The following is a 27,959-nucleotide window of genomic DNA, read 5'->3' as shown; positions in this document are numbered from 1 at the left end:
CGAGACAAGGTCCCGGCCACTTCAGCGGGTAGTTCAGCATTGTGGCAGGAGGGACACAACGTCTCGTTCCCTCCATCTTGCAGTGGAGATTATGCAAGTAACCAGGACGTTCCTTATTTGTCACTCACTCGATGTAGTGACACTAGAGGTCCCTATACAAAACGCCGCAACTGGCTGAACTGTGTTACGTGAACTGGCGGTATGTGACGGGCAGACCACTGTGTGCCTCGTAGCCAGCGCACCAGGCCGACAAGTAACCCTCCCAACACTGTTATGAGTGTCGAACGGCCCTTTGGGACAAGTCGACTACCCAAAAGATAGAGACAGGCTAGCTCAGTCGTGGCCTCTTTTCCCCTTCTTTTTTTCCACTCCCTAAATAAAAGAGGGATTGTCCGACTGGGCCGACCAGGTCTATTCGGGGGGTGTCCCTCCCAAGGGGAAGACACCGCGGAGACCACACCTCGCCCAGAGAGAGGGGGGGTATTTAAGTGGAAATACGTCACATGGTTTTGCCGAGCAATGTCGGAAGTATGCCATGTGGAGAAGTCCCATGGTAGGTCCTACCCTACGGGGGAGGAGTTACTACAAGCATGGAGACTGGGGCAGAGGGGCCTCTGCCCAAGGAAGACACAGTTTGCCAACAGGGAAACTAATTAGCAGAAGATATACGTCGCATGGGGTTACCTACGGGGAACCGCCACATGCGGAGCACCTACCCCAGTACAGGGCTTTAGTTAGCATGTGTACTGGGCCGGCAGCGAGTCTCTCCAAAAACTCGACTGCCACAGGGCTCGGAGGAAGTCAACCAGGGAACACAGTTTGTGAACACTACTGGGAGTTAACGGCACACATCTTCAGCTCAGGGGAGGTGAAAGGTGCTATTTGCAAGCGATACACCCGGCCGGCTGTCCCGGACTTACCTGCTTGTGCGTGCCACTACACGGGACGAAACCGGTTCCACCCGGAGATTGTAGAACCTCACAAAGGTGTTGGGTGTTGCCCAGCCCGCTGCTCTGCAAATGTCTGTTAGAGAGGCACCCCTGGCCAAGGCCCAGGAGGCCGCTACACCCCTGGTAGAATGGGCTCGTAGCCCTACCGGGGCGGCACGTCCTGGGCGTGTATGCCATAATTATGGCGTCAATGAGCCAGTGGGCAATCCTCTGCTTGGAGACAGCGCTTCCTTTCCACTGAGCACCAAAGCAGACAAAGAGCTGCTCAGAGACTCTAAAGCTCTGCGTGCGATCCAAATAGATGCGTAAAGCGCGCACCGGACACAGCAACGTCAGGGCTGGGTCTGCCTCTTCCTGGGGCAGTGCTTGCAGGTTCATCACCTGGTCCCTAAAAGGGGTTGTGGGAACCTTGGGCACATAGCCCAGTCGGGGTCTCTGGATCATGTGAGAGTAGCCCGGACCGAACTCCAGGCACATTTCGCTGACAGAGAACGCTTGCAGGTCTCCTACCCTCTTGATGGAAGTGAGTGCAGTCAGGAGGGCAGTCTTCAAGGAGAGTGCCTTAAGCTCGGCTGACTGCAAAGGCTCAAAGGGGGCTCTCAGAACTACAGAGAGGTCCCATGAGGGAACGAGGTGCGGTCTGGAGGGATTCAGCCTCCTGGCGCCTCTCAGGAACCTGATGATCAGGTCATGCTTCCCTAAGGACTTACCGTCCACTGTGTCGTGGTGTGCTGCTATAGCGGTTACATACACCTTCAAGATGGAAGGGGACAGCCACCCTTCCCACCTCTCCTGCAGGAAGGAAAGCACCAATCCGACTGCGCATCTCTAGGGGTCACTTACCGAACAGACGCCACTTAAAGGCATACAGGCGCCTCGTAGAGGGGGCCCTAGCCTGAGTGATCATGTCTACCACTGGGGGAAACGCATATTTGTGCAGTCCAGGGGGCCAGCTGTGTGCCAGAGCATCTATAACGAGAGGTGCCTCGGTCAGGGCGTACCAGAGCGGGCAGTGGGAGGATTCCTGGGAGGAGAACAGATCTACCTGTGCCTGTCTGAATCGACTCCAGATCAGATGGACCACCTGAGGGTGGAGTCTCCACTCTCCCTTGAGGGTAACCTGCCATGACAGCGCGTCCGCTGCAGTGTTGAGGTCGCCCGGGATGTGAGTGGCTCGCAGCGACTTGAGGTGCTGCTGATTCCAGAGGAGGAGACAGCAGGCAAGTTGTGACATACAACGGGAGCGCAGACCACCTTGACGGTTGACATATGCTACCGTTGCCATGTTGTCTGTCCGAACTAACACGTGCTTGCCCTGGATCAACGGCCGGAACCTCCGCAGGGCGAGCAGAATTGCCAGCAACTCGAGGCAGTTGATGTGCCAACGCAGCCACGGACCCGTCCATAAGCCGGCGGCTACGTGCCCATTGCAAACAGCGCCCCAGCCTGTCTTGGAAGCATCTGTCATGACCACGACACGCCTGGAGACCTGCTCTAGGGGAACACCTGCCCGTAGAAACGTGATGTCGGTCCAAGGGCTGAAGAGACGGTGACAGATCGGCGTGATGGCTACGCGATGTGTCCCGCGGTGCCATGCCCATCTCAGGACTCAAGTCTGAAGCCAGTGCAGAAGCGGTCTCATATGCATCAACCCGAGTGGAATGGCCACCGCTGAGGTTGCCATATGCCCCAGGAGCCTCTGAAAAAATTTCAGTGGAACCGCTGTTTGCTGTTTGAATGCCTTCAAACAGGTCAGCACCGACTGTGTGCGCTCGTTCGTGAGGTGCGCCATCAACGAGACTGAGTCCAACTCCAAACCGAGAAAAGAGATGCTCTGAACTGGGAGGAGCTTGCTCTTTTCCCAGTTGACCCGAAGCCCTAGTCAGCTGAGGTGCGAGAGCACCAGGTCCCTGTGTGCACACAACACATCCCGAGAGTGAGCTAGGATTAGCCAACTGTCGGGATAGTTGAGGATGCGACTGCCCACTTCCCTTAGCGGGGCAAGGGCTGCCTCTGCGACCTTCGTGAAGATGCGAGGGAACAAGGACAGACCAAAAGGGAGGACCTTGTACTGATACGCCCGACCCTCGAATGCAAACCGCAGGAAGGGTCTGTGTCGAGGTAGAATCAAGACGTGGAAGTACGTGTCGTTCAGGTATACCGCCATGAACCAATCTCGATGCCGGACGCTCGCTATAGTGCATCTTTGCGTCAGTATCTAGGACGGGAGTCTGTGTAAAGCCCGGTCCAGTACTCGCAGGTCCAAGATTGGCCGCAACCCACTGCCTTTTTTCAGAACAGTGAAGTAGGGGCTGTAAAACCCCTTCTTCATCTTGGCCGGAGGGACAATCTCGTCAGACGTACCGTGGGTGGGGCCTCGCAGGGGGGGCGGAGCCTGAGGTGCCACACCGTGTCGTGGCCGTGCTGAGTTCAGGGACATCGAAGTACTTACCTCGCGACCATCAGAAGGTGAGAGATAACGAGCACAGCCAGGAATAACACACAAACGGAAAGGCATCTTTAAAAAGACGCATCTTTAAAAAAGACATTCCGTGTGTGCCGATCTTTTAGAGATATATATACTCTTTTAGAGAAGTATACTCTTTTAGAGAAATATACTCTTTTATTTCTGCCGAAGCGCCCAGGGGCATTCTCTGCAGTGCACCAGCGCAGAGGGGGAAAAGCCGCTGAAAAGCGCCATCAGATCCAGCATAAGTGAATGAACAGTCATGGGAATTCAGCTCAGTGAGCATGACCATTTGGCTCCGAAGAGAAAATCTGAATGAGTGGTTGCATACTAGCTCCTTTTATACCCGTATGTCCAGGGGAGTTGTATGCAAATTCCACTCGCCAATTTTCATTGGCCTTTTATCAAAGACCAGAGGTGTCCCGGGCTCCCAAGAGTGACCCCTAGTGTCACTACATCGACACAACGTCGAGTGAGTGACAGATAGGGAACACCACTATTAATCCTTTTTTTTGGGGTGGGGGGGGATTTCTCCCCTTTTCTCCCCAATTTGGCATGCCCAATTTCCAATGCGCTCTAGGTCCTCGTGGTGGCATAGTGACTTGCCTCAATCCGGGTGGCGGAGGATGAATCTCAGTTGCCTCCACTTCTTATCACGTGGCTTGTTAAGCACGTTACCGTGGAGACGTAGCGCATGTGGAGGCTTCACGCTATTCTCCGCGGCATACACGCACAAATCACCACGCACCCCACTGAGAGCGAGGACCACATTATAGCGACCACGAGGAGGTTAACCCAATGTGACTCTACCCACCCTAACAACCAGGCAAATTGGTTGCTTAGGAAGCCTGACTGGAGTCTCTCAGCACGCCCTGGATTCGAACGTGTGAACAGGTGTGGTAGTCAGCATCTTTACTTGCTGAGCTACCCAGGCCCCTCCACCACTATTAATCCTTGAGATTTCGAACCCAGCATACAGGTACACCCTCTGTAAACCATAGTCACACTCAAAACTATATTAAACGATTAAAAGAAAAAACATAAACCCACATCATGGGGTTCATGGAGTCTATTCAAAATATAAATTAAACCTGGAAATAAAGTTTTAGGATTTTGCAGGTGTGATTCACCGAAAAGTGCTAAATAACTGATTTGCTTGTGATGCTGAATGGCTTGCACGCACAGCCGTGAGTCTCGTCACATTTAAATAGTGTTTAGCCTCCCATTCAGCTGATGAAAACACGCTGCGTGATCATGAGGAAGGATTACATCAACATGTAGATTGGAAGGCAGGTGTGAAAAACTTCATATAAATTAAATAGCCTGCTCCTTTCTTGCCGTTGCTTGCTAGTAATTACATGATTACAATGAGATAATATAATATGCGCTGCAATAATGGCCCCCTGACATGCTTGAGCACATACGTATACTCTTCACATGGGTGCGTTCCACTCAAAAGTGATCTTCCATATGCCCTATTCCCTTCAAAGTCTTTACCATCCACTGTGAGAGCAAAGGAGGACTGAAAGATACAGAGCTCCAAAATAACAGTAATTTGGAACTGATTTTTAAGCCATTTTTATTGAAAATTCAGTTTAAAGCAATCTTACAGCATAACTACACTGCCTGGCCTAAAAAAAAGTTGCCGTTTGGATTTAAATAAGCAGATACTTAAGAGCCTATGATTGAATCATTATTGCAGTGATTAATATGTTTCAGCTGGCAACAATACTTTTAACCCTAAATGATGCAGTGTGTAGCTTCTCATTTCTTAAACAACCATGTTGGAAGATATATCCCGTGGAACTGTCCAACGCATTATTAAAACCTGGAAGGATAGTGGTGAGCCGTCAGCTTTGTCAGAAAAAAATCTTGAATGATCATGATTGGAGATCACTAAAACGCTTGGTGAAGTCACATTGTGAAAAATCGACAGTAGAACTCACGTCTATGTTTAATAGTGAAAGTAAGAGCATTTTCTCATGCACAGTGTGACAAGAACTTACAGGATTGGGACTAAACAGCTGTGTGGCCACAAGAAAGCCACTTGTTAGTGAGGCTAATCGGAAAAAACAACTTCAGTTTGCTAGGGAGCATAAAGATTAGACTGTAGAGCAATGGAAAAAGGTCATGTGGTCTGATGAGTCCAGATTTACCCTACTCCAAGTGATGGGCCCATCAGGGTAAGAATGCCCATCATGCATAGTGCCTACTGTAAAAGTTTCAGGAGGCAGTGTTATGATCTGGGATTGCTTCAGTTGGTGAGGTCTGGGCTCAGCAACATTATGCAGCAATAAAATGAAGTCAGCTGACCACCTGAATGTATTGAATGACCAGGTTATTCCATCAATGGATTTTTTTCCACCTGATGGTACGGACATATTCCAGGACGACAATGCCAAGATTCATCAGGCTCAAATTGTGAAAGAGTGGTTCAGGGAGCATGAGGAATCACTTTCACACATGAATTGGTCACCACAGAGTCCTGACCTTTACCCCATTGAAAGTCTTTGGGATGTGCTGTAGAAGACTTTACGGAGTGGTTCGACTCTCCCGTCATCAATACTAAATCTCGGGCAAAAATATATGCAGCTATTGACGGAAATAAATGTTGTGATTTGGCATACGGTAATCAAAGCTAAAGGCAGTCACATGAAATATTAGAGTATGCAATTCTTTTTTTTTTTTTTTTTGGACAGGCAGTGTTTTATGATTGTTCTCCCTTTGAAGTGCCCTTCGGAGGCTGATTTATCCCATTTGGAATGCAGCCAAAAATGGCACTTGCGCTTTAACATGGACACAGAAGCCGTGTTCTCCAACAGAAACTGCACGTGTTAAAGCGCTTTCTCTTTACAGCCTTTAATGACTGCATTTGGGTTTTCATGACGTTTCAGAACGCCGCTTTCTGCAAAACCCAGGAATTTGTTTTCTTAAATGCATGTAAACGTGATCAAAGTCTTGAAAGGAATAAAGTTATATGGAATAACAGATATAGAAGCCTCAGTGAAATGATGAAATAATGTCCAGACAGCAAACTTAAAACTAACCATGCTTCTAACCACAGGTGGAGAACTGTAGTTTCGGGAAACACTAATTTGTTTAACTATGTTTGTAATGATGTACTTGCAACCATAGTTGGCATACGGTGCTTTTGGGAAACGCACCCCAGCCCGATACAACAAAATGTGCTAAAATTTAAAGGTGTGAAAGTGTAATTTTTTCAGTGTTCAAATATTTTTGCCAGTTTAATTTGTAGAGACAAGACATATTTAGGTTGATTTCCCCAAAAAGTTCCCCACACTGTGGCTCTGTGGCACTATCAAAACTTTAAACTGTTTTTTGAGTGGCTTGACATAGCAACATTAGCTCAACCAATGGCATAAGTTTGGGGCGGCGCTATCTGTTTTCTCGACCAATTACATTTATTAATTTGGCAGACGCTTTTATCCAAAGCGACTTACAGTGAATTCAGGTAAAACATTTAATCAGTCCATGATTTTTCTGCATAGGAAACCTGTTTTCGTGTGGTTTATTCTGATGTTGCTGAACTTTCTGAATGTACACATTATAATCACTAATTCAGGCTTGGTCCTGGCAGAGCGCATTTTGCTTTGACACTGAGGTGCATACCAGGCAGAGTTACCAAGGGACGTGGGAACACTGTGTCCAAGTCGAAGTGTCTCACATTAAAAGCCAGCAGCTGGGCTGTTAAGTTAAGTCTGACAGAACAAAACAGTCAGAGCTGGTCAGTGCTGAACACATGAAAGGCTTAATTTTTCTAAGCGGATCTGCAGCAGTGGAGGAGAGGTCACGGCCTGATCCCCGAGACAAAGACACACATCTCTGGTTCACTGAAACACCAGTAGGGAACTGGCTTCCAGTTAGCTGTGCTTGCTATGTTAAGGAAACTGATATTGTGTAGCCAGTGTGGGCAATCTGTATTACGTTAGCTGTATGCTTTTAAACAATGATATGGGCATTTTGCCACTTTTTTTTTATTAAAGATTAATCATATATGATGTTAAATGTTAAAATACTTTTATTTCAGCTTAATATGTAAAAACAATTATAAGTAAGTCATTCCCCCCAAAAGTGGAACCACTGTAGCTCTGGGTCACTATCAAAGCTCTTTTTGTTTAAGCATGCCTCGACAGCAACATTGCTTCAACCAATGGCATGGGTTTGGCACAGGACTATCTGTTTGGCCAACCAGTGGCAGGTGGAGGGAGTGTTGGGAAAATATTTTTGAAAACTATATTTTTTTTTGCAATTACATTTGGTGATGCTAGTGCCACAGAAATTACACACTTGCCCATTAAGAAAGACAGTCTCTTTCAGACATAATTTAAACCTGCATCTTCCACATAAACACCATCCATCCATCCATCCATCTTCTATTGCCGCTTGTCCTATATAGGGTTGCGCGTAGTACTGGAGCCTATCTCAGCTGTCTCGGGCCGAAGGTAGGGAAACAGTCCATCACAGGGCAAACACACACAGACATATACATTCACACTTACACGCACATCTACGGGGAATTTAGATTTGCATAAACACCACAGCTCAACAATTACACAGTTCTAATGTGATGAGCTTTCAAATGATTTTGGTCAGAATTAAGAATATTAGGAAGGTAGGAATATTCTACCATCGGAGCAATTCGAGCTTGATGTACCACATTCATTATTTTGCAAGTCCCAGACAGCAGGGGGCAGTAATCGGAACTCCAGCTGTTCAGGCAACGTGCAGCTGTACAGGCAACAAACCAAAACCTATTGGCAGCAAACCTTGTGGCAGAAAGCACAAATGAGGATTCTTGCGTTAAAACATAGCTGGACAGAACTCAACTCCGAATGCGGGGGTCTTATTTTTCTACATATTCAAACTACAATTAGGTTGAAACAGGGTCACAAAGATGCAGTTTATGATGCAAAGCAATTTTCATGCGAAAGCCAGCATGCCTATCAGAATATGTTTGGTGTGCTTCATCCTCACGCAGTTGTGCAGAGAGGCTCTGGTTGGTAGAGCAACATTTAATTAAGTTTTGCTATAGTTTCCAGGGTGTCTAGATCTTTGGACAGTTTTTTAAATTTTTATGTTCAATTTTGCTTATATCACATTGAGTTAGACGAGTACACTGACATGCTGGTATCACGCATTTTATGAAAATGAATAAATGATCGAGACATTTTTCTTTTGCATGTATGCTTGATTGATCTCACAACAGTAGAACTAACAATGAATTGTTCTCTGCAGTGGCGTTGCATGGGGGGGCTTCAGGGACATAAGCCCCTGATGTATTGTCCCAAGCCCCTGATCTTTTTTGAAGATTCATATATGTTTCAATTCACAAATAAAATATGTTTTCTGACTTTGCCTTTGTTTGGCCAGTAGTCTGTCTGTCGGTGATGAAAAGCAGTTGGAGCTGACTGTGGTAGATTACCACGAGCACCTTCATTCATTTCACTGCAGAAACAACCGTTTGCTGGGTTTTAAAACCCTTACATTTATAGCCAGCTGTTAAACTTTCTGTAGTTCATAGTTTACAATGGGACCTGGTAAGTTTATAGTTTGAACATTATTTGGGGGATATTAATTAACATTATTTAATGAAATATGTTTTATATACTGGATAGGGTAACAAAACAATGTTCATGTAAATTTTACGAGCTAGATATTAGAAATATTTTATCCAGGTTTTATATAGCCTGCTAGGTAGCTGTTTGATAGCACTTACTTGTTTGACTTGATACTTGTTTGTCCCCACTGGAGCTCAGTAAGCTAGCTAACTCTTTCAGGAAGCCATAGTTAAATCAGAGATTAGATGGCTAGCTTGATGCACCTCAGTTTATTAACCACTTTGCCCAAATTAATATGTTTGTAGCCTTGTAGTACAGCACGTTGCGTGGAGTATGCTACATATAGGCTGACATCTTAAACCATATTATAAATCAACCATATTATAGACATCATACTTAAAGATGTGAAAACATGCAGAAAATAAATGACCAAAGTTCAGCCATGCAACACTATGTGGTGGAAGATGATAGGTTCTTTGACTTGCTATCTGTTAGCCTATAGGCTCGCTCACATGTGACATGTTAAGCCAATCGGCTCTCATGGTGTAGGCTGATTGGTTCTCTAACTGTTATCAGGTAGCCATATCTCTCTTTGTCTAACATTTAAATGGCTCAGTCTTGCAGATAAGCTGGTTTCTCTCTAGCGCGCTGCAAGAGTTTTCTCTGAAAATGCTATTTGCTCAGGTTGTTGCTAGGGCTTTTCTTCTATGAGCTTGCACGATATGGCCATGACACATAGAAGCACATTTTTAAGGAAAGTCTTAGCCAAATCTGGCTGGCACACATCACTATCTTAGGTCATTAGTTTAAATAAATTCACACATAGCTAGTCTCTAGTCACTAGTTAAATAATCTCCGGGCTTTCCTGGCTCAGGTACATATGATGAGTTAGATCACTATCCGTTTAAGCTATTCGGCTAAGCAGGCTGAGGCACACATAGAAATTTAGTTCATTAGCATTAAGCAATTGGGGCTGTCGCCAAGGCACACCATGCTAGCATACACTGGATACACATGACTCTTCGGAGCAGCAGCAGTACACAAATCTTGGCAATAGATCTGCCTGGTTGAGGGATTGTGTTTTGTGTTTATGTGTTATGCATTTGTGCAGCTTCCCTGCTTTGTTGGGGGATTGTTTGTTATGTATATTTGTGCAGCAGCATGTAACACATGATCAATGCAGCATGTCTTGCGTTTTGTGTAATTGTGCAGCAGCAGCAGCATGCCCACATGCTAACATAGTATGAATGTGTATTTTCTAGCTGTAGCAAGTTTCTGTACTTGCTCTGCTGAAGCTGCAGCAGCAGTGTTAGTAGATTTAGTTCACCAAGACCAATATCATACTGTATCAATATTTCATACCCACATTTACATGATATGACCCATAACAGATCAGTAAATGAGAAGTAGTTTGATTTATGCAGTCAGTTATTTTCTAAGGGCCAGATTTCTTGTTCTTTTTTCTTTTTTTCTTTTTTTTTTTGTAGATGTTGTTTAGTCACAGGTAGCTTTCCAGGACTAATTCAGTACAATAAATAATGCCATTTACCCAAATCTTAGACTTATTTTAAGTTAAATTATGCAAGTGTTCCTGTAAAAATGATTATTTCAGGCATAGTGAGGAAAAATAGTTTAGCACCACATCCTTTCATTACTTGTATGATGTCTTTACAATCAAGAAAGAGGGTAATAACCAATACAGACAACAAAAGTACTGGGAATCATAATTATTTTGTGTTCAATATGTGATGAATGAAGAATGTTTAAGGGATTTGGTGTAGTATACACTATCATTCTTTACGCATTTTAACATATTTCAAGTTTGAATTACGGGGGGAGCTGAATTCTTCTGAAAAGATTAAAGGCAGGTGAAAGAGAAGAAAGGAAAAAAGAGCACTCTGCCAGGAAAAGAATGTTCTCTATGTCTTAAATATTTTAAAGGCTTATCAGGACAATAATGTCAATGTTGTAATGCTAAGTACAGCCCTCCTGTTACAATAACTCATGACTGTAGTTTAGTTCTTTAGTCGGGTATATATATTGTCTTTTTTCTGGTACATTTTCTCGATCTTATCTTTCCTTTCATCCCATTTAGGTTTTGTGTTTTAAATTAACTATAGGTTTTAAAAACACTAATTTTAGCTGTGTAAGACTTAAATTCTCTGTAACATTTATTTCTTAAAGAAAAAAAAGGAATCATGATAAGATAAAGTGGGCAATTATTCGTACAACTACTGTCACCAAATGGACTTGCAAAACTATTGACTGTTTTTAAACGTTTCCGAAACATTCCCCCTACCTTCCATTGGTTGGTAGAACAGATAGTTCCACCCCAAACCCATGGCCGCATTTTGTACATTTATTAGGGGAATCAACTTACAAATGGCTTCCTTAAATTTGCCTCTGCAGATCAAACTAGGATGAATATATTTTCAATATCGAAAAAATTGCACACTTCACCTTTAAACTAATGAAAAATATGGATTGTCAGATCACCCACCGAGATGTTAATCCATATTTGTTTGCATAATATCCGATACAAGGACCACACTCTCCTAGACCAACCTGAATAAATATGTTGCCATTGAATTGCAGTGGAAAACCTTCCAATGTATGACAGTTATACAAAACTCCAATAGGGAAACCATCCTGATTCAATGTTTCTGTTTTCCTGACTAGTTTCCATTTTAGCTTGAAAAAAACTCAGTCATAAGCAGAACCAACAGCTTGACTTGGAATGAATTTGGTTATTAATACACTTTCCAGTATTCTCTATTTATTGCACAGATTTATCATAAGCACAGCGCTGTAGAGGTACAGTATGATTAATATAAACTACATTATTGTTATATTTTCTCAGAAACCATGGCACAGCTAGCGGCTCTCATGTTAAAAACATTATGAGATTTTATTATTATTTTATTTTCAGTGATGGTAAAAAGAATATATATTTTCCGTACTGTTAAAAATAATCAACAAAATTATAGAAGTTTGAGACATTAACACCCACTGCTCTCTTTAATCTGTCATATACCTGACTGCATTTAAAGCAACTGAAGTTACAGACTGCTGTTGCATACATTAAAATGCTACCTTATGCTACCAATTATATAGTTTCTATGCAAACTCATTAGTATTCGCAGATGTTTGTGCGTAATGTTTACACATACATTTATGTGTGTTTGGATAGACACTGAAATGTACAATATACACGTATTGATAGCATTTTTAGGTTTTTACTAGTGCTGTCAGTCAATAATTAAAAAAAAATAAAAAATGAAACAATATAATGCTTTATTAAAATTTTCCAAACAAAGCCTTCCACAGTATAAAGATAGAAATGCACTAAAATAGCACCAATTCAAGTAACATTTTCCAAAGTCTAAGTGGGAGTTTGACTAATTGAAAGAACTAGTCTCCTCATGTATAATCCTTGCAATACATTTTACATTTAGCAGATGCTTTTATCCAAAGCAACTTACAGTGTACTTATTACAGGGACAATCCCCCTGGAGCAACCTGGAGTTAAGTGTCTTGCTCAAGGACACAATGGTGGTGGCTGTGGGGATTGAATTGGCAGCCTTCTGATTACCAGTTATGTGCTTTAGTCCACTACGCCACCACCACTCCCGGCAATAGGCATTCAATCTCTTAACTCCCTTCCTCCACAATATCAATCTGTCAGTAGTCTGTGGCTATCAGCTTTATTACAGCAATTGTGAAGCCATGTTCATGATTTGTGTCAGGGCGTCAGCATCAAACACCGCTTTGAACTCCACATGAAAAGCGCTTGCAGACAAAAACGTCTCATTCTGAGTTTTGGTGATAGTTAAGACTTGCCGTGCTTCTGTGGTAATTAAAATGCACCTTACTTAGGTTGAAAAATATTTTTTGTTTTTTGTAACAAGTCCCATCTGGGCTTGTTTTACACAACAAATAGCATCAAGAGCTCCTTTCTCCATCATTTGATCACTGACTCGGCTGTTGTGTGTGTGTTTGTGGTGTGTGCATCAGTGTAATGAGTTCAGGCGGACACATCGCAAAGGTTCCGCCCTTCTAACCAGTGTTTATGCTGTTTTATGTTGTAAATGCGTTAATCGCTATTAAGAAAAATGTACAGGTTAAAACTTTTACATTTATCGCATGCGTCAATGCGTTAATTTTGACAGCACTAGTTTTTACGCAGAGCTTGAGAGATGTACAAATCTTTACGAATACTCAGACGACTGGTCGGAACAGAAAATTACCAGAACCTTTACAAGGATTCCGCTGCAGGTGAACGAGTTCAATATGTCTGAAAAAAATACCTTTTTAAAGCTTTTTTATAGATAAATGAAATCCAGATGGGACTAATAAAAGTAATTTGCACTCATATGGTTAAAATTAATGATCATCAATGATTAATAACAGGTCTGTAACCACCATAGACTTTGAGGGGGAAAGGCTCACCAACCCCAGTATTCAGATTGGTGATAGACTGAATTGGGTTTTTCAATGGCTGAAACTAAATTATTATATTTGGTTGCCACCCCCCACCAACCCTGAATATGTAGTTACATCCTTGTTATAAGAATGAAATATAAGTGAAACACTTATAGTACATGTTAGCGGTACTTTATGTTAGCTGTCGATTTTAGCTGCACTTTATTACTCTTTCTCAGGCCAAATCTAAAGTCTAATCTCATCTTTGAAAAGTAATCAATAGCCAGAACTGTAATGTAAGCCAATAGCCATAGTACTAAACAAGTCTAGATCTGTTCAAGTTAGGAAATGCAGCGCTTTTGTGGTTAAGGGTTATTTGTTACCAAAACTTTATAGAGAGCCCCTTTGCATCTTCAAGAGGAAGTCTATCTCTCAAATATTTTTTTAATGTTTAAAGACCACAGATCTAATGAAATGCTGTTTATAAAGGTTATACAGTCAATTTGTATTGATTATGATTTTGAAAAATGGCTGAACCTCACTTTTAACCTCATTAAAGCTTAATTAGAAGCAGTTTTTTCAGACAGAAAGTTGTCTCTTGTATTGGATTATCATTAGATCTACAGTACATTATGAATTTGTCCCCACATATACGGTATCAGAATGTTTGGATTTGACAGTGTGGATTTGCTGACAAGAACATTAGTAGTACCAGTTTTGGGTAGATTATGTCTGAATTGTAATCAGGTACTGATTATAAATTACATGACAAAAATTTTAATCAATTACATAATCTGTTAGATTACACCTTTTAGGTAATTTTTTGATTACTTTTGGATTACTAGTTGCATGAGCAGCATTTATATGGCACAAAAAGAATGAGGATCTCATTTCAGGTGACAGCAATGAACAGCATTCAAACAGATATATTTACACTAAATACCACTTAATAAAGCTATAAAACATAATTATCCCTACTTTAAGAGCACTAGCGCTAAGTGCAGCACTATACCATAAGTCATACACATGAAGTCAGTGGGCATGGCCATGAAGTTTTGGTATTTGGTCTAGGCGCAAGTGGGTTTGCCTGGGTCGAGTGCAATTTAATTGAATTAAATTGGTTCTTCTCCAGCACTGCCTGAATCCAATTAAGGAATCCTATCTCAAAGGAATCCTCATCAAAGCAATTCTTTAAAATGAGCCAGACTTCCCAAAGCTTTATATGAGAAAGAGTTTGGTATTTTAGATCAGTCGCATTGCCAGAAACAGGGTGTGTCTTTGACCACCATTGCAATAATGTCTTTTTAACTCTAAATTACTTTTTCAGCCCTATGTTACGTTATAATGTCTTAACGTAGGCCTTTTTTATTTTATTTTTCAAATAATACTACTATTGTCAGTGGAATAGATAGGCTTGTTAATGTATTCAGATATTAGGCATATATTTAGTAGATATATTTAGTCATAAAAACTGAAAACTGTCACAAATCATTTCAGTTATTTTGTAATGATTAATAATTATTGATAATAAATATGCTTAGACAAAAAATTTATATGAAGGAGAAATTTGCATTTTACAGGAATATTGATTAAAAATACACAAGGTTTTACATTCACTGGCTCAAAAACTTAATTGTGGATAAGAATTTAATGTGTGATGCATTGTGAAACACAATAACAGCAGTAAGAAGATTCAAAATCTTTATTAAACATACATTACATTTAGGGAGCATAGGGACGTTTGGTTAAAGCGTGAAAGAAAAGAAAAAGTAAGGCAGGTGAGGAAGAAAAGAACAACAGCTAACTTATTTTGCATGTGTTGACGCACTGTCCAGTACTACAGGTCCGCTCAGTAAAATAGCGGTAAAGATGCAGCATCACGCAAGAGCAAATGTTTCCAGTGTCATTGTAGCAATGTGCTATTCGCAGTTATGCATAATGGTGAAGAAGGCCGAATTTGGTATATCATAGACAAGCGTGCTTTTTTCCTCAGTCATGTTGAAAGAGCACGCATGTAATCTGAGATGGCCTCTGTCACACAGTGAGTATTATTATAGTCATTATAATCAATTATTAAATTCCATAATCGATGTGTCGAATTTTCATCATCACATGGATCCTCATTTCATTTGGGTGTGCAAGCTGACATTTTGGGTAACATTTGCACACCCTGGTACACCCTTGACTACACCACTGTTTAAGATTTGTTTGACTTTTGACCTAATTGAGGAACAAAAAAGATGTTAGGTAGGATGCTGTTAGATCTAAGTCACTATTCACTTTCATTATATGGACAAAACAGATGCAATGAAATTGAATGGTGACTGAGGCTATCATTCTGCCTAACATCTCCTGTTGTATTCCACTGAAAAAAGAAAGTCCCTTGAGTTTGGAACAACATAAAGGTGACTAAATAATGACTTTTTAATAAAAATAATTTAAATTTAAAGGAATAGTTCACCCAAAAATGACAATTCTCTCAGCTTTTACTCACCCTCATGCCATCCCAGATGTGTAAGAGTATCTCAGCTCTGTAGGTCCAAAACATGCAAGTCAACAGGGTCCAAAACTTTGAAAATCAAAAAGCACATGAAGGCAGCATAAAAGTAATCCACACTTCAGAAGCGATATGATAGGTGCGGGTGAGAAACAGATCAACATTTATGTCCTTTTTTTACTATAAATTCTCCTCCCTACCCAGTAGGTGGTGATATGCACAAAAAATGTGAATCGCCAAAAACAAAAGAAGAATGTGAAATTTAAAGTGGAGATTTATAGTAAAAAAGGATTTAAATATAGATTTGTTTCTCACCCACATCTATAACATCACTTCTGAAGATATAGATTAAACCACTGGAGTCGAGGGGGCCTGTGTAGCTCAGCAAGTAAAGATGCTGACTACCACCCCTGGAGTCACGATTTCAAATCCAGGGCGTGCTGAGTGACTCCAGCCAGGTCTCCTAAGCAACCAAATTGGCCCTGTTGCTAGGGAGGGTAGAATCACATGGGGTAACCTCGCTCTCGGTGGGGCATGTGTTGAATTGTGCGTGGATGCCGCGGGGAATAGCATGAAGCCACCACATGCACTATGTCTCCGTGGTAACGCGCTCAACAAGCCATGTGATAAGATGAGCGGCAACTGAGATTCATCCTCTGCCACCACGAGGACCTAGAGCGCATTGGGAATTGGGCATTCCAAATTAGGGAGAAAAGGGGAGAAAATAAAGAAAACACTGGAGTCATATGGATTAAATGTATGCTGCCTTTATGTGCTTCAAAGTTCTGGTCACCATTTACTTACATTGTGAGGACCTACAGAGCCAAGATATTCTTCTAAAAATGTTTGTGTTCTGCAGAAGAAAGAAAGTCATACACATCTGGGATGGCATGAAGGTGACTAAATGATGAGAGAATTGTCATTTTTGGGTAAAATATCCCTTTAAGTTTGTAGCATTGCTACTTTTGGTCAGTTACTTCTCAACACTTTAAATTTTTTGCCTTGATTATAGGACCAAGGCTACCTCAATGGCAAGAAAAGGATGTCTAAGAGACAGACCAGGGACCTCCCTTTTGTAAAGCTTCTAAACATTTCCATCACCCTGTCCCCGTACCTGAGTGTGGACTCCCAGCAGTTCCAGAGCTCCATGCAGGAAGGCATTGACTATTGGCTGAGCCTGCCCTCAGGGCCACAGGGTCAACTGGTACAACTGTTTTTGCCTGCACATGGTTTTCTACTGGTCATCGGCAATATATTTTCACATTTTATCTGTCCCCTACATCATACTCTTAATCTCTTCCACAAGGTGCCTCTGTTGACTCAGTGGAAAGGAAAATACAGTGTGAAGCTGAACCTCACCAACCCAGAAGCCACTAACTGGTTTCTGGACAAAGTGGACAGCTTGCATAGCCATTTGGGCATGGAGTATGTCATCCTGGAAGGTGGAGAGGGAAACCCTTTTGAGGTACAGGCCCTGCGCATCCCTCTGGCATTGGTTGGGGATGAATACATCACACTCCTTGCTGACCTGGCAGAGAGAATAGGGGACAATGTCATTGTCACCTCGGGAACAAGGTATTTGGTTTAATTGTTCAAATAATCATGCTGGACAAAGCCGAGCTTAAAACGCATTATCTAGGTCTGTTAGTCTGATTTCTCAAAACTCAGTCTGTTGGACCAAAATGTTTATGACAGTTTAAAATAAAAAATTATTGTTTTAGACTGACTGAAATCAAAATTTAAAAGTGCATGTAAACATATTGAATAATGGGAGCCGTCTTCATTAAAGACATGCTGAAGGTGATTTGAACTGTGTTTTAATTGTGCAATTTCCATTGCACAGGTCCAGCCACAATCCGCTTTTCATCCGTATGAGTGCACTACAGTCTGACTGGAGTTACTCTGGCCTTAAGGGCATCATTCCATCCCTACTGCATCACAGTCTTCTGGGATATAATTTCTTCATTCCTGATGCAGTAGGTAATAGCTGCCTACACACACACACACACACACACAAATACATGCATTTACACACTACATTTATCTTTCATGAAGATGCACACCATAGATAAGCACAATAGTCGTCTTTTATCTGTTACAAAAACAAAAAGACTATATTTGCTAATTTAATGAGTTGTATAGTACATAGAATTGTACACATACACTATATTACAATACATACTAATTTTTAAAGGAATAGTTCACCCAAAATTGAAAATATTGCCACCTTTTACTCACTCTCATGTTGTTCTAAACCTGTATGCTCTTATTTTTTCCATAGAACACAAAAAGGAGAATTTTGAAGAATCTTTAAGCACCTCTTTTCCATACAATGGCAGGTCATAGTGATCATGTCCATCAAGCTCAAAACATTACAAAAAACTACATGACAGTCATTTGCTAGCTGTGTGTGAGGGCAAAAAAGGGAAATATAAGTCATTATTCACTGATAATCTTCCATTTAGTAAGCTGTTAAAGTGAGAACCTTTGCGATCATTTAGTCATTGAGATCAATTTTGGAACCGGATGAGTCCGATTCATGAACTGGATCAATCGGTTCATTGAAAAGAATCAGCACAAATGAATGATTCATTCTTGATTTTACCAGTTCACTATAGGGGAAGATTATCAGTGAATAATACATTTTGACCTGTTCCTCACACACAGCCTTAGAAGTCTTATAATATAGTGCAAAGTTAAACGGACTACTTTTATGGTGCTTTTTGTCATGTTTGATCACTATGAACTGTTGCTAAATGGAAAAGAGAAGAGTGAAGTTTCTCCTTTTGTGTTCCACGGAAGAAATAACAGTATGCAGGTTTGGAACAACATAAAAGCTAGTAAATGATTACAGACTTCTTCATTTTTGAGGTGAACTATTCCTTTGAAGAAAATATTCACTATATAGACAATAAACAGTTTAAGCAATATAAACAATGTTATGCATTGCACAAAGTCATTGACTTCTCTGCTATTCTCATTTGATTGTATTCAATTTGTTGATGAAGAAACACGAACGCCTCTCAATCACAGGTGGCGCTCTCTCTGCCGAACTGGTCGGAGATGACGAGCTCTTCATCCGCTGGCTGGAGATCGCAGCCTTCCTTCCTGTCATCAGCTTCCAGACACCTCCATGGGTCTTTGAGAAGGAATGGGTGAGTGCCACAAGGGCAGGTCCTCGGCCCATTCGGGTTTTAGTTTTCATTTGAGTTCTTTTCACATTGTGGTCAGAAAAGAGGGGATATGATGGAACCAAGTAGGTTGTACAAAAGAAAGAATAAAAGAAAGACATCATCTGTTTTCCAGAAAGTTCTTTGAACGGAAAAAAGACTGATTGTGTTTTATGCACAATATGCTGTCCCTTCACTTTTAAGAGTTAGACATTAAAGAATAAAGGATGTGCTCACTCAAAACTGAAATGATTCAGAATAATTTGTAATACTTTTAATGTACTTGTTGTTCTTGTCCATGCTATTACAATGAATAGTTTCAAAATGTAAAAAAAAAAAGATGCAAAAGTACCATAGAAGTAGAAGGGGTCCAAATAGCTTTCATATGGCTTAAACCTAAAAAAAAAACATGTGTTTTGATGTTGTAACACCTAAATTAACTGTCAAGAAGTCACAAATATTATTGAATCAATGAATTAAGCTGAATACATTAGGTTACACCAACAAAACTAATTTTAAGTGTTTTATTAGGTAGAAATAGCTGCTTAAGGTATCAACTGCAGGTTCCCACTGCACAAGTTTTATGACACATGGTGCTTTTGTGGCCTTTTTAATGCTTGAAAGCTCCAGTACCCATTCATTGTAATTGCATAAACTAAAGGGACCAGTACATTATTTAAAATTTCTCCTTATGTGTTCCAAAGAGGAAAACAAGTCATACAGGTTTGGAACAACATGAGGGTCTTCTTTTTCACTTCTAACATAACACTTGGTACATAATATTCATTCACACCATGGGGCATCATGAGAATGGCCTCCTCAAAACACTAGCTAAATTCATCCCAGAATATCTAGTCTCATGCATTGATATGTTTGAGCCCTTGGAGCCCATTTTGTGTTTGGGACCGGCACAGAGGATCCTCCAAGTGGCTGTTTTTCTTGCAATTCAGACTGTAATTGCTAGGCCTTTCCCCAACATCACCTGTGGTTAAGGGTCCATCTGGTCTGCATTAGTGTCTCTTTCAAATTTATGACACTCAATCTCAACTATAATGAGAGCCATTGCACAACAAATGACAATGACAGTTTGTAATAAATAAGAGGAAAAAAACATTTCTAGAGGGTTTCAGTTGTAATTAGCAGTGCTTGCTAATTACAACTGCAGCCAAACATCACTATTATTATTGCTCATACGTATTATTACATTAACGCCCAAAACTTTGGCGTCTAACTTATCCCCAGGGTTGGGAGGGTTACTTTTGAAATGTATTCCACTACAGATTACAGAATACATGCTGTAAAATGTAATTTGTAACATATTCCATTAGATTACTCAAGGTCAGTAACGTATTCTAAATACTTTGTATTACTTCTTCAGCACTGGTAGATTTTTTCTCTTGTTTTGACTATAAAAACTCTGCCAGTACAGTAAGACAAAATACACATGTTAAAAATACATTCTCTGAAAAACCAAAATATCTTATGCAGTGTTGTTTCTAAAACAAGATAAATCAAATTGATCTTGTTTTAAGGATTTTTAGATATTTTTACAGGAAAACAATACAAAAATTATTATCAAGAATATGATTTTTGCCCTAATATCAAAGGTCTTACTAGAAAAAAGAAATTATGATCCAACGTGAATTTTCTTGATAAAAAAATTATGATCGTGCCTGGTAACATGTGCATGTAAAATGGCTAGAAATAGCATTTTAGCTTAGTGTAAAGCTGACCATTTACACAAGGTTTATTTCTATTTCTTCTGCTCCAAACTTACTTCAAACTTATTTCTCTGTCTGCTCGTATGAATGTAACACATCATAAGAAAGTGTTTCACCGCTGTTCAAATGCACTTTGTTTCGCATCATTTATATGTATAAATGTTCTCCATCTGAAAGGACTAAATATTAAATGAAACAAATGACAATAAAATGTAAAGTAATCTCTTCAGTAATCAAAATACTTTTTGAATGTAACTGTATTCTAAATACCAATGATTTAAATTGTAACTGTAGTGGAATACAGTTACTTATGTTTTGTATTTTAAATACGTAATCCCGTTACATGTATTCCGTTACTCCCCAACCCAGCTTATTCCACATCGTTTGTAGCATGGACATGAGTTACTGAAGCTTATTTAGGAAAGATGTGCAATTACTGTAAGCAATCAGACAGTTTTCGTCAAAAGGACGATAAAACAGATGAAAGATCTCAAAGACTTACATTGTAAAGGGTACACACACATATCACATTGTATCTACAGTAGGGTTCAGAACATCATAACACTTTCACTGGGCTCTTTTACTCCAAAACTTCTTAGCAACATACTAGCAATCAGTCAGAACACCTTTGCAACTGATTAGCAAATACTCTGAATGTTGTAAGGCTTTCAACAATGTGGTGGTGAGTTTTGCATGGGCATGTTAAATGTTAAAATCTAGTTGACTTTAGATCAATCAGAAATTAGTATTAAAACTGGTATTAGTGGATCATATAGAAAGGCTTTACTTGCCTTTATTTTCCACTCTGAATGAGTTATTGGCTCATGAGTCAGGTCAGTACGTGTGTGAGTTTGTGTGATTATCCAACACCCATTAGAGACTGTACAAATCAATGACTATGTTGAGTCTAAATAGGAGGAAAACGGGAATGGAAGCCACAAGCCTGTTTTCTCCATTTAAAATTAGGCCGAACTCAGGCAGTCATTAAAATTTCATCTCATGTAACTTTTTCCCCCTATTTTCATCTTGAGAATAAATTTTTTATAAACTTGGTTTTGCTTTGTTTCTGTCACCAGAGGCTGGTAAGGATGTTAACTTGAGGATGTGTCCTCTCAAGGAATGTTATAAACGAACCACGGCAGAACTAGATGAGAACAGTGTCAGACAATAACAAAAAATAAATAAATACAAAATGATATATATACATATATTTATTTATTTTATTTTTTAAGTGTGACTTAAGTTTCCAAATACTTCTTGGGGCCAGTGCATATTATTTATGTTTTGTTAATAGCTTTACCTTTCACCTAGGTCCTAAACATCACCAGATTCTACATAGCCAAGCACCACGACTTCGTGGTTCCTCTGATATTGAAATATGCAAAAGAATGGCAAGCTAATGGAAACCCCATCTACAGACCACTGTGGTGGCTCAGCCCGGACGACCCGGTCACATTCACCATTGATGATGAGTTCCTTGTTGGAGATGAGGTAAGCTGCTTCAAGGGAGGTAAGACATGCACATATTTTTTTTTACTCATTTAAAAGTGACTTGCAGTACACTTACAGTTTATAAGGGCAGTTCCAATGGAGTTAACTGAGATTAACTTACACACTAAATAGCACAGTGAATGTGATTTCACCAAGTCTGACATTTTCCTGGATCAACGTCCTAACCCTAACTGTTATCCTAACCCTAACTCTAGCTACCCATAAAATAAGATGGTAGGGATTGGGAAATAACACTTATTTTCATTTCGATATGATACCAAATACTATAAAGGTCAATATCACCGATATCGATACCAATACTGATACCTCCATTTAATTGATTTTTTTTTTTTAGCAATTTCTTAGCTTAACATTTTTATTATTCATTTAGCATTATATTTGAAAGCAAAGCAAGTGAAGTAATGTTGTAATTAGAATAGGTTTTTAAGGTGAATGTTAGATGGATATTTTAATGAGTAAAACGTACCTCCCTAACCTAAAACTAACCAATAGTGTCCTAAAATATAAATGAGAGATGAACAAAACTAACATGCTTACCCTTAACCAATGCCTAAACCTAACCGATAGTGTTGTAAAAGCAAATGTGACATGAAAAGCACATTTACTGAAGCAACCACATCATTTCCTGTCATTTCTATGGCACTTTCGCTTTATTTTCAATTTTGTTTCAAGCGTCCTTGGCCGGGCTTGAGGCTCGGTCTTCGAGTCCAAAGTCCAACATTCTATCTGGTGAGCTTCCATGGAAGTTAATCACATTGGAACAAGTGTGTAAATGTAAGTGGGTCTGTAATACAAGCGTTAAAATTTATTGTTTTTCAAATGATGCATTAGAGTGTTAAAGTGTTTTGATATTAAAGCAATATTCCATGAGCAAGAGTGTTGTATGATACCTGATTACTCGCGGCCGAATCATGCTGATTTAGGGCCACACAGCACGACTGCGAGTGTGGTATTGCTTTTATACTACAGTTTAAAGAACAAATAAAAAAAAAAAAAAAAACAAATGAGGAAAAACTAAGGACTGTCACAAAAAAACGCATTTGTGCATGGAACTACTTTCTTGCACAACAGATCAGGATCTGCCATTCAAAAGATGCGCATAAACCTCCGGTACTAATTCAAAAACGTCACTTTAGAGCTAGTTACAATGGCTAGGGTTTGTGTTAGTCAGCTTGCTAACGATAATGGAATTCTGGTCAAATACATCCTATTTTCTCTGTGTAAAAATAGCCGTCCGAACGGGGTTCCCCCTGAGTATTTCACGGTACCAGGGGCGCAAGAGTCATTCACTACAGAAACCATGTATGTTTTTGATTACTCTGTCTGTTGTGTCTCTGTTTTGTGTTAAGCCTTAATGCTGAAGCTATTAGTTTAACTGTTTTTCCCAGCTGTAATGTTGCAGTAGTAAGCTGAGCGATCATGGAGTGTGAGGCAATGCCGATGACTTTAGAAAAACCGATGCACGTCAAACTTAAATGGCTCATAAAAAATTGTCTTTGGTTGCCACCTGCTGGCTAAAATCTTTAATGTCACACAAAAACATAAAAAGACACATTCTAGCTCTTTTACACATCTGCGCTGCTCTAACACTTTAGTTTAGAATGGCACGAACACAAGCGGAGTGATACAAACAGACAAAAAGTGTCCGAATGCTGTTGTTCTGAGTCATCAGTACTCATGGAACATCTCGTCAGATTTGAGGACTGGAACTAACTTTTGTATAAAATAGCAGGTGTTAGTAATAACAGAGTGAAAAATAAGTTTTAATAAAGTCATTATTAGCTGTTGCAGTTGTGATTTGTCTGGAAAAAGAATAAAACGCACAGTTGTAGCGCCTCTAGTGGTAATTTCACCAGGAAACTGCAGCAACATTATATTAGCATTCATTTAATGAGACTAGGTTGATAAAATCACAAGTTTAAAAAACTATGATTCGATAAATAGTATTTATGTGATAATCAATCCTCTTAATACAAGATCGGTATTGAACGTGTCGGTACTCAAGGATCAATTCGCCCATTCCTGTTAGAAGGAAATGATTGATTGATATTAATGTTTTTGAAGTCCCAACCCCAGCACTAAGTCAGACACCAACACTTGACAAAAGTATTGACTTGCTGACACCTGCTAGGATTTTGTGAGGATCTACATCATTGTATACCCATTTTTTTTTTTCTTCCTTGTAGGTCCTTGTAGCACCAGTGACTGAAAAGGGAGTTATACAAAGAGACATTTACCTGCCAGAGAGTGACTTTCAGTGGCAGGACACTAACAACGCTCAGGTGTTTGATGGAGGGACATTTCTGGAAAGTTACCCGGTCGGCCTTGGGGACGTGCCGGTTTTCATACGACGGAGATCCTAAGGCTTACTTACCACTTATTTTTTATTTTATTTTTTTTACTTTTTTGAAGTTTTCACTTGTGCTGATCTCAAATTGCACTTTCCAAAAAGACCATTATCTGTGTCTCAAGGAGTCTTGAGAGTAGGTAGACGATAACTTTACATTTGCACTTAAAAATCAAAGTGTTTTATATTGTCTCATGATTTTTAGATCTATTTTGTTTTTCTCGGCTATTTGTTTTGTTAATTCATGATTTTTTTTTTTTTTTGCTTTTTTCCTCAGAAAACTGTGGTTTATACTTGATAAATTCTGACAGCCTCCTAAAGTTGAACTGTGTCCACATCTCATGAAATGGAGCCAGAAATCAAACCCTTTATTTGCTTAAAAACAATCAATGGAATTTTACAAAGAAGACCAAACAATAATCAAAAGTCTCTGCAGAGAAAGACTACAAGCAAAAAACGATTCGCTGAAGTTGGATGAAGATGAAAAATAGTTCACTATGATTCTTCTCAACTCTTCTCCAGCGGGGTTTTTTCTTGAAATTTGTGCACATTTTGCTGTAGCTGTGTAATGTTTTAACTGTACCTCAAATTGCCATGGTGTTTTGTTTGTTGTTGTAAAATCTGAGCGATTACAAGCACTTAATAATTGAGGAGATTGAAATGAAGTGCTTTTAGCATACATAGCACAATTACTTTTGTATATTAATTAAACAATAACAAAATCAATCAATAGTACAAGGATAAGAGCCACTGACAATCAAAATATAGGAGATGATTTCTCCTCATTTCATAGCTGAACAGTCTTAGTTTAAATGCAACACACAATATTGGATATATTGTTATTTCATAAAGGTAGTTTTTGGTATGCTTATTTTAATAATTATTTAGTTTAGCGTCTTCTAATTGACAAGATTAAACCACTAGCATATTACTAGATCATGAGTGATTTTCAATGTAGTGACCGTTTAACATGGGATTTTATATAGGGTAGAGTTTTATATTTAAATCAAAACTGACTAAACTTGATCATTCAGCCAATTTGATGACAAAGCTTACTGTATGCTTTAACCTCTGCATTTAAATACATTGATGATTTTAACGACACATATACTCATATCATGTGCTCATATCTAAAAAAAGAAGAAAAAAAGTAGTGTCTGGTGTATGTGGCATTTAATAAAATACAGATAAATTCCTTACAATAATGCATTTCTAGAAATACATTTCAGAAATGCAAAATTATAATAGAGGTGCTGCTACTTTCCTTCAGCTTTGAATATATCGTGCCTCACAAGATCCAGCTTTGGACCATGGGTCCCAGCGCTTAGAGACTTCATTTCAGTCACTACCATATGAAACTACAGTACAGAGAGAGACAATGAGAAGTTGATCAGCGTTACCTGATATGTGTGGCCTACTAGGAATGTCTTCTTAATCTTCACTGTGATTGTAGAATGTTTACTGTAAGTGCAGGTTTCTCAGGTCAAACAAATTGAATCTAAAAGAGAGAAAATGTCTTACTTGTGCCCCAGCACACTGTTAGTGTCTTAATCTCGTGGTTTTTGATGCTCTTTTCACTAGTGCATTTCCGGAAGAGAAAAATTGTGATGATCTTATATAGAGTGGTGTTTTTGGAGGCTTTTTCCCCCTGTATTTTATATTAAAATGCTACACTTTGATGACAGTGATATGTTGAAATGTTACCTGCTGCATAATCTTTGCTAGTTACATTTTGTATAAATCAGGTGCCACAAGTTGTCCACAGCAGTATGCATATATCATTCATTGTGCCATTCAATGTTTTTATCTTCTGTAAAATCTGAAAAATAGAGATGTCAATCTGCAATAAAGTTTACATTTTGTTACTGTAGGAACCCATTGTTTTAACTGTCCTTTGGAGACTATATGTGAAGAAAATATTGCACCCCAAAATCAAATGGAAGAAATAAGACATTATATTTTGCTTACAGAAAAATTAAGCCAATTGTTTATTGCATTAAGATTTTTTTTTTTGCATTGAGACATTATTTTCATGACAATTAAGCAGTAAAAATAACTATAATACAGTAATATTTAGTACAACAAATACTATTATGATATAAAAATACTTTACAATTTGAATAAATAAATCAGAACAATGGTGATTGTAAAGTATTTTTACATCATAATAGTATTTGCTGTACTAAAAAAAATTATAGTATTAGTTATTTTACTGTATTATGGCATTGTTTACTGTTTTACAGTAAAAACAAACCTGTAGTACAAGTACAGTAGTGCTTAAAGGTAAATTAAGCCTATTTTAGGACCATAAAGATTTTTTGCATTTAGACATTATTGTCATGACAATTAACTAGTAAAAATAACTGTTATACAATGATTTTAGTACAACAAATACTATTATGATGTATAAATACTAAATATGAATAAAGAAATTTGAAAAATTGTGATTGTAAAGTATTTTTACATAATATTAGTATTTGCTGTACTGGAAATTATAGTATTAGTTATTTTTACTGTAATATGGCATTTTATTATTATATTACAGTGAAAAAAAAAACTGTAGTAGGAGTGATTAAAGATAAATTAAGCCTATTTTAGGACCATAAAGATTTTTTGCATTGTAACATTATTTTCATGACAATTAACCAGTAAAAAGAAAATAAAATAAAAATAACTGTTATATAATGATTTTTAGTACAACAAAAACTATTAAGATGTATAAATACTTGATTTAATTAATTATTTTTAACATCACAACAGTATTTTTAAATCGTTGTATTCATTTTTCTTTTCTTTTTACTGTAATTCGGAATTTTTACTGTATTAAAGTAAAAAAATAACTGTAGTACAAGTAGTGACTAATGAAAAATTAAGCCTATTTTTAGGACTATTCTTATAAAGATTTTTAGTGTTTTGACATTATTTTCAATGACAATTAACCAATAAAAATAACTGTAATACCAAGATATTTTGTAAAACAATACTATTATGAATATCATGTATAAACACTTTACAATTTGAATAAAGAAATTTAAAAAACAGTGATTGTAAAGAAGTTTTACATTAGAATAGTATTTGATGTTCTAAAAATGATTGAATTAGTTATTTTTAATGTAATACAGCAATTTTTATAGTGCAGAGAGTTTTAATACAACAAATACTGCTATGATGTATTTTACAATAATCTTCTTTCCCATTTTATTATTTAAATTGTAAAGTATAATATTTGTTGTACCAAAAATAACTGGATTAGTTATTTTTACTGTATTGGTTATAAATAATAATAATAATAAT

At 38.9% G+C, this 27,959-nt stretch overlaps 1 protein-coding gene across 2 annotated transcripts in view; it reads left to right on the top strand.

Moving 5' to 3' along the window:
• LOC127435638 (SITS-binding protein-like) overlaps window positions 1-26,962 on the top strand; it is a 54,139-nt gene extending 27,177 nt beyond the window's left edge. Inside the window, exons 5-11 of one of the 2 annotated variants that reach the window (XR_007896271.1) lie at window positions 16,928-17,119; window positions 17,222-17,490; window positions 17,759-17,895; window positions 18,949-19,070; window positions 22,118-22,297; window positions 24,505-24,801; window positions 24,943-26,962. Coding sequence is in view for 1 of the 2 variants with exons in the window: in XM_051689248.1 (XP_051545208.1) it covers window positions 16,928-17,119; window positions 17,222-17,490; window positions 17,759-17,895; window positions 18,949-19,070; window positions 22,118-22,297; window positions 24,505-24,681 (1,077 nt within the window). In the remaining variant the exon portion in view is untranslated. The other variant, XM_051689248.1, reaches the window with a different exon arrangement.
• Window positions 26,963-27,959: the final 997 nt, after the last annotated feature.

Source organism: Myxocyprinus asiaticus, chromosome 46, assembly GCF_019703515.2.
Source record: "Myxocyprinus asiaticus isolate MX2 ecotype Aquarium Trade chromosome 46, UBuf_Myxa_2, whole genome shotgun sequence".
NCBI lineage: Eukaryota > Metazoa > Chordata > Actinopteri > Cypriniformes > Catostomidae > Myxocyprinus > Myxocyprinus asiaticus.
Note: the sequence above shows the minus strand (reverse complement) of the source record. Positions and strands in the feature narration are given on the sequence as shown.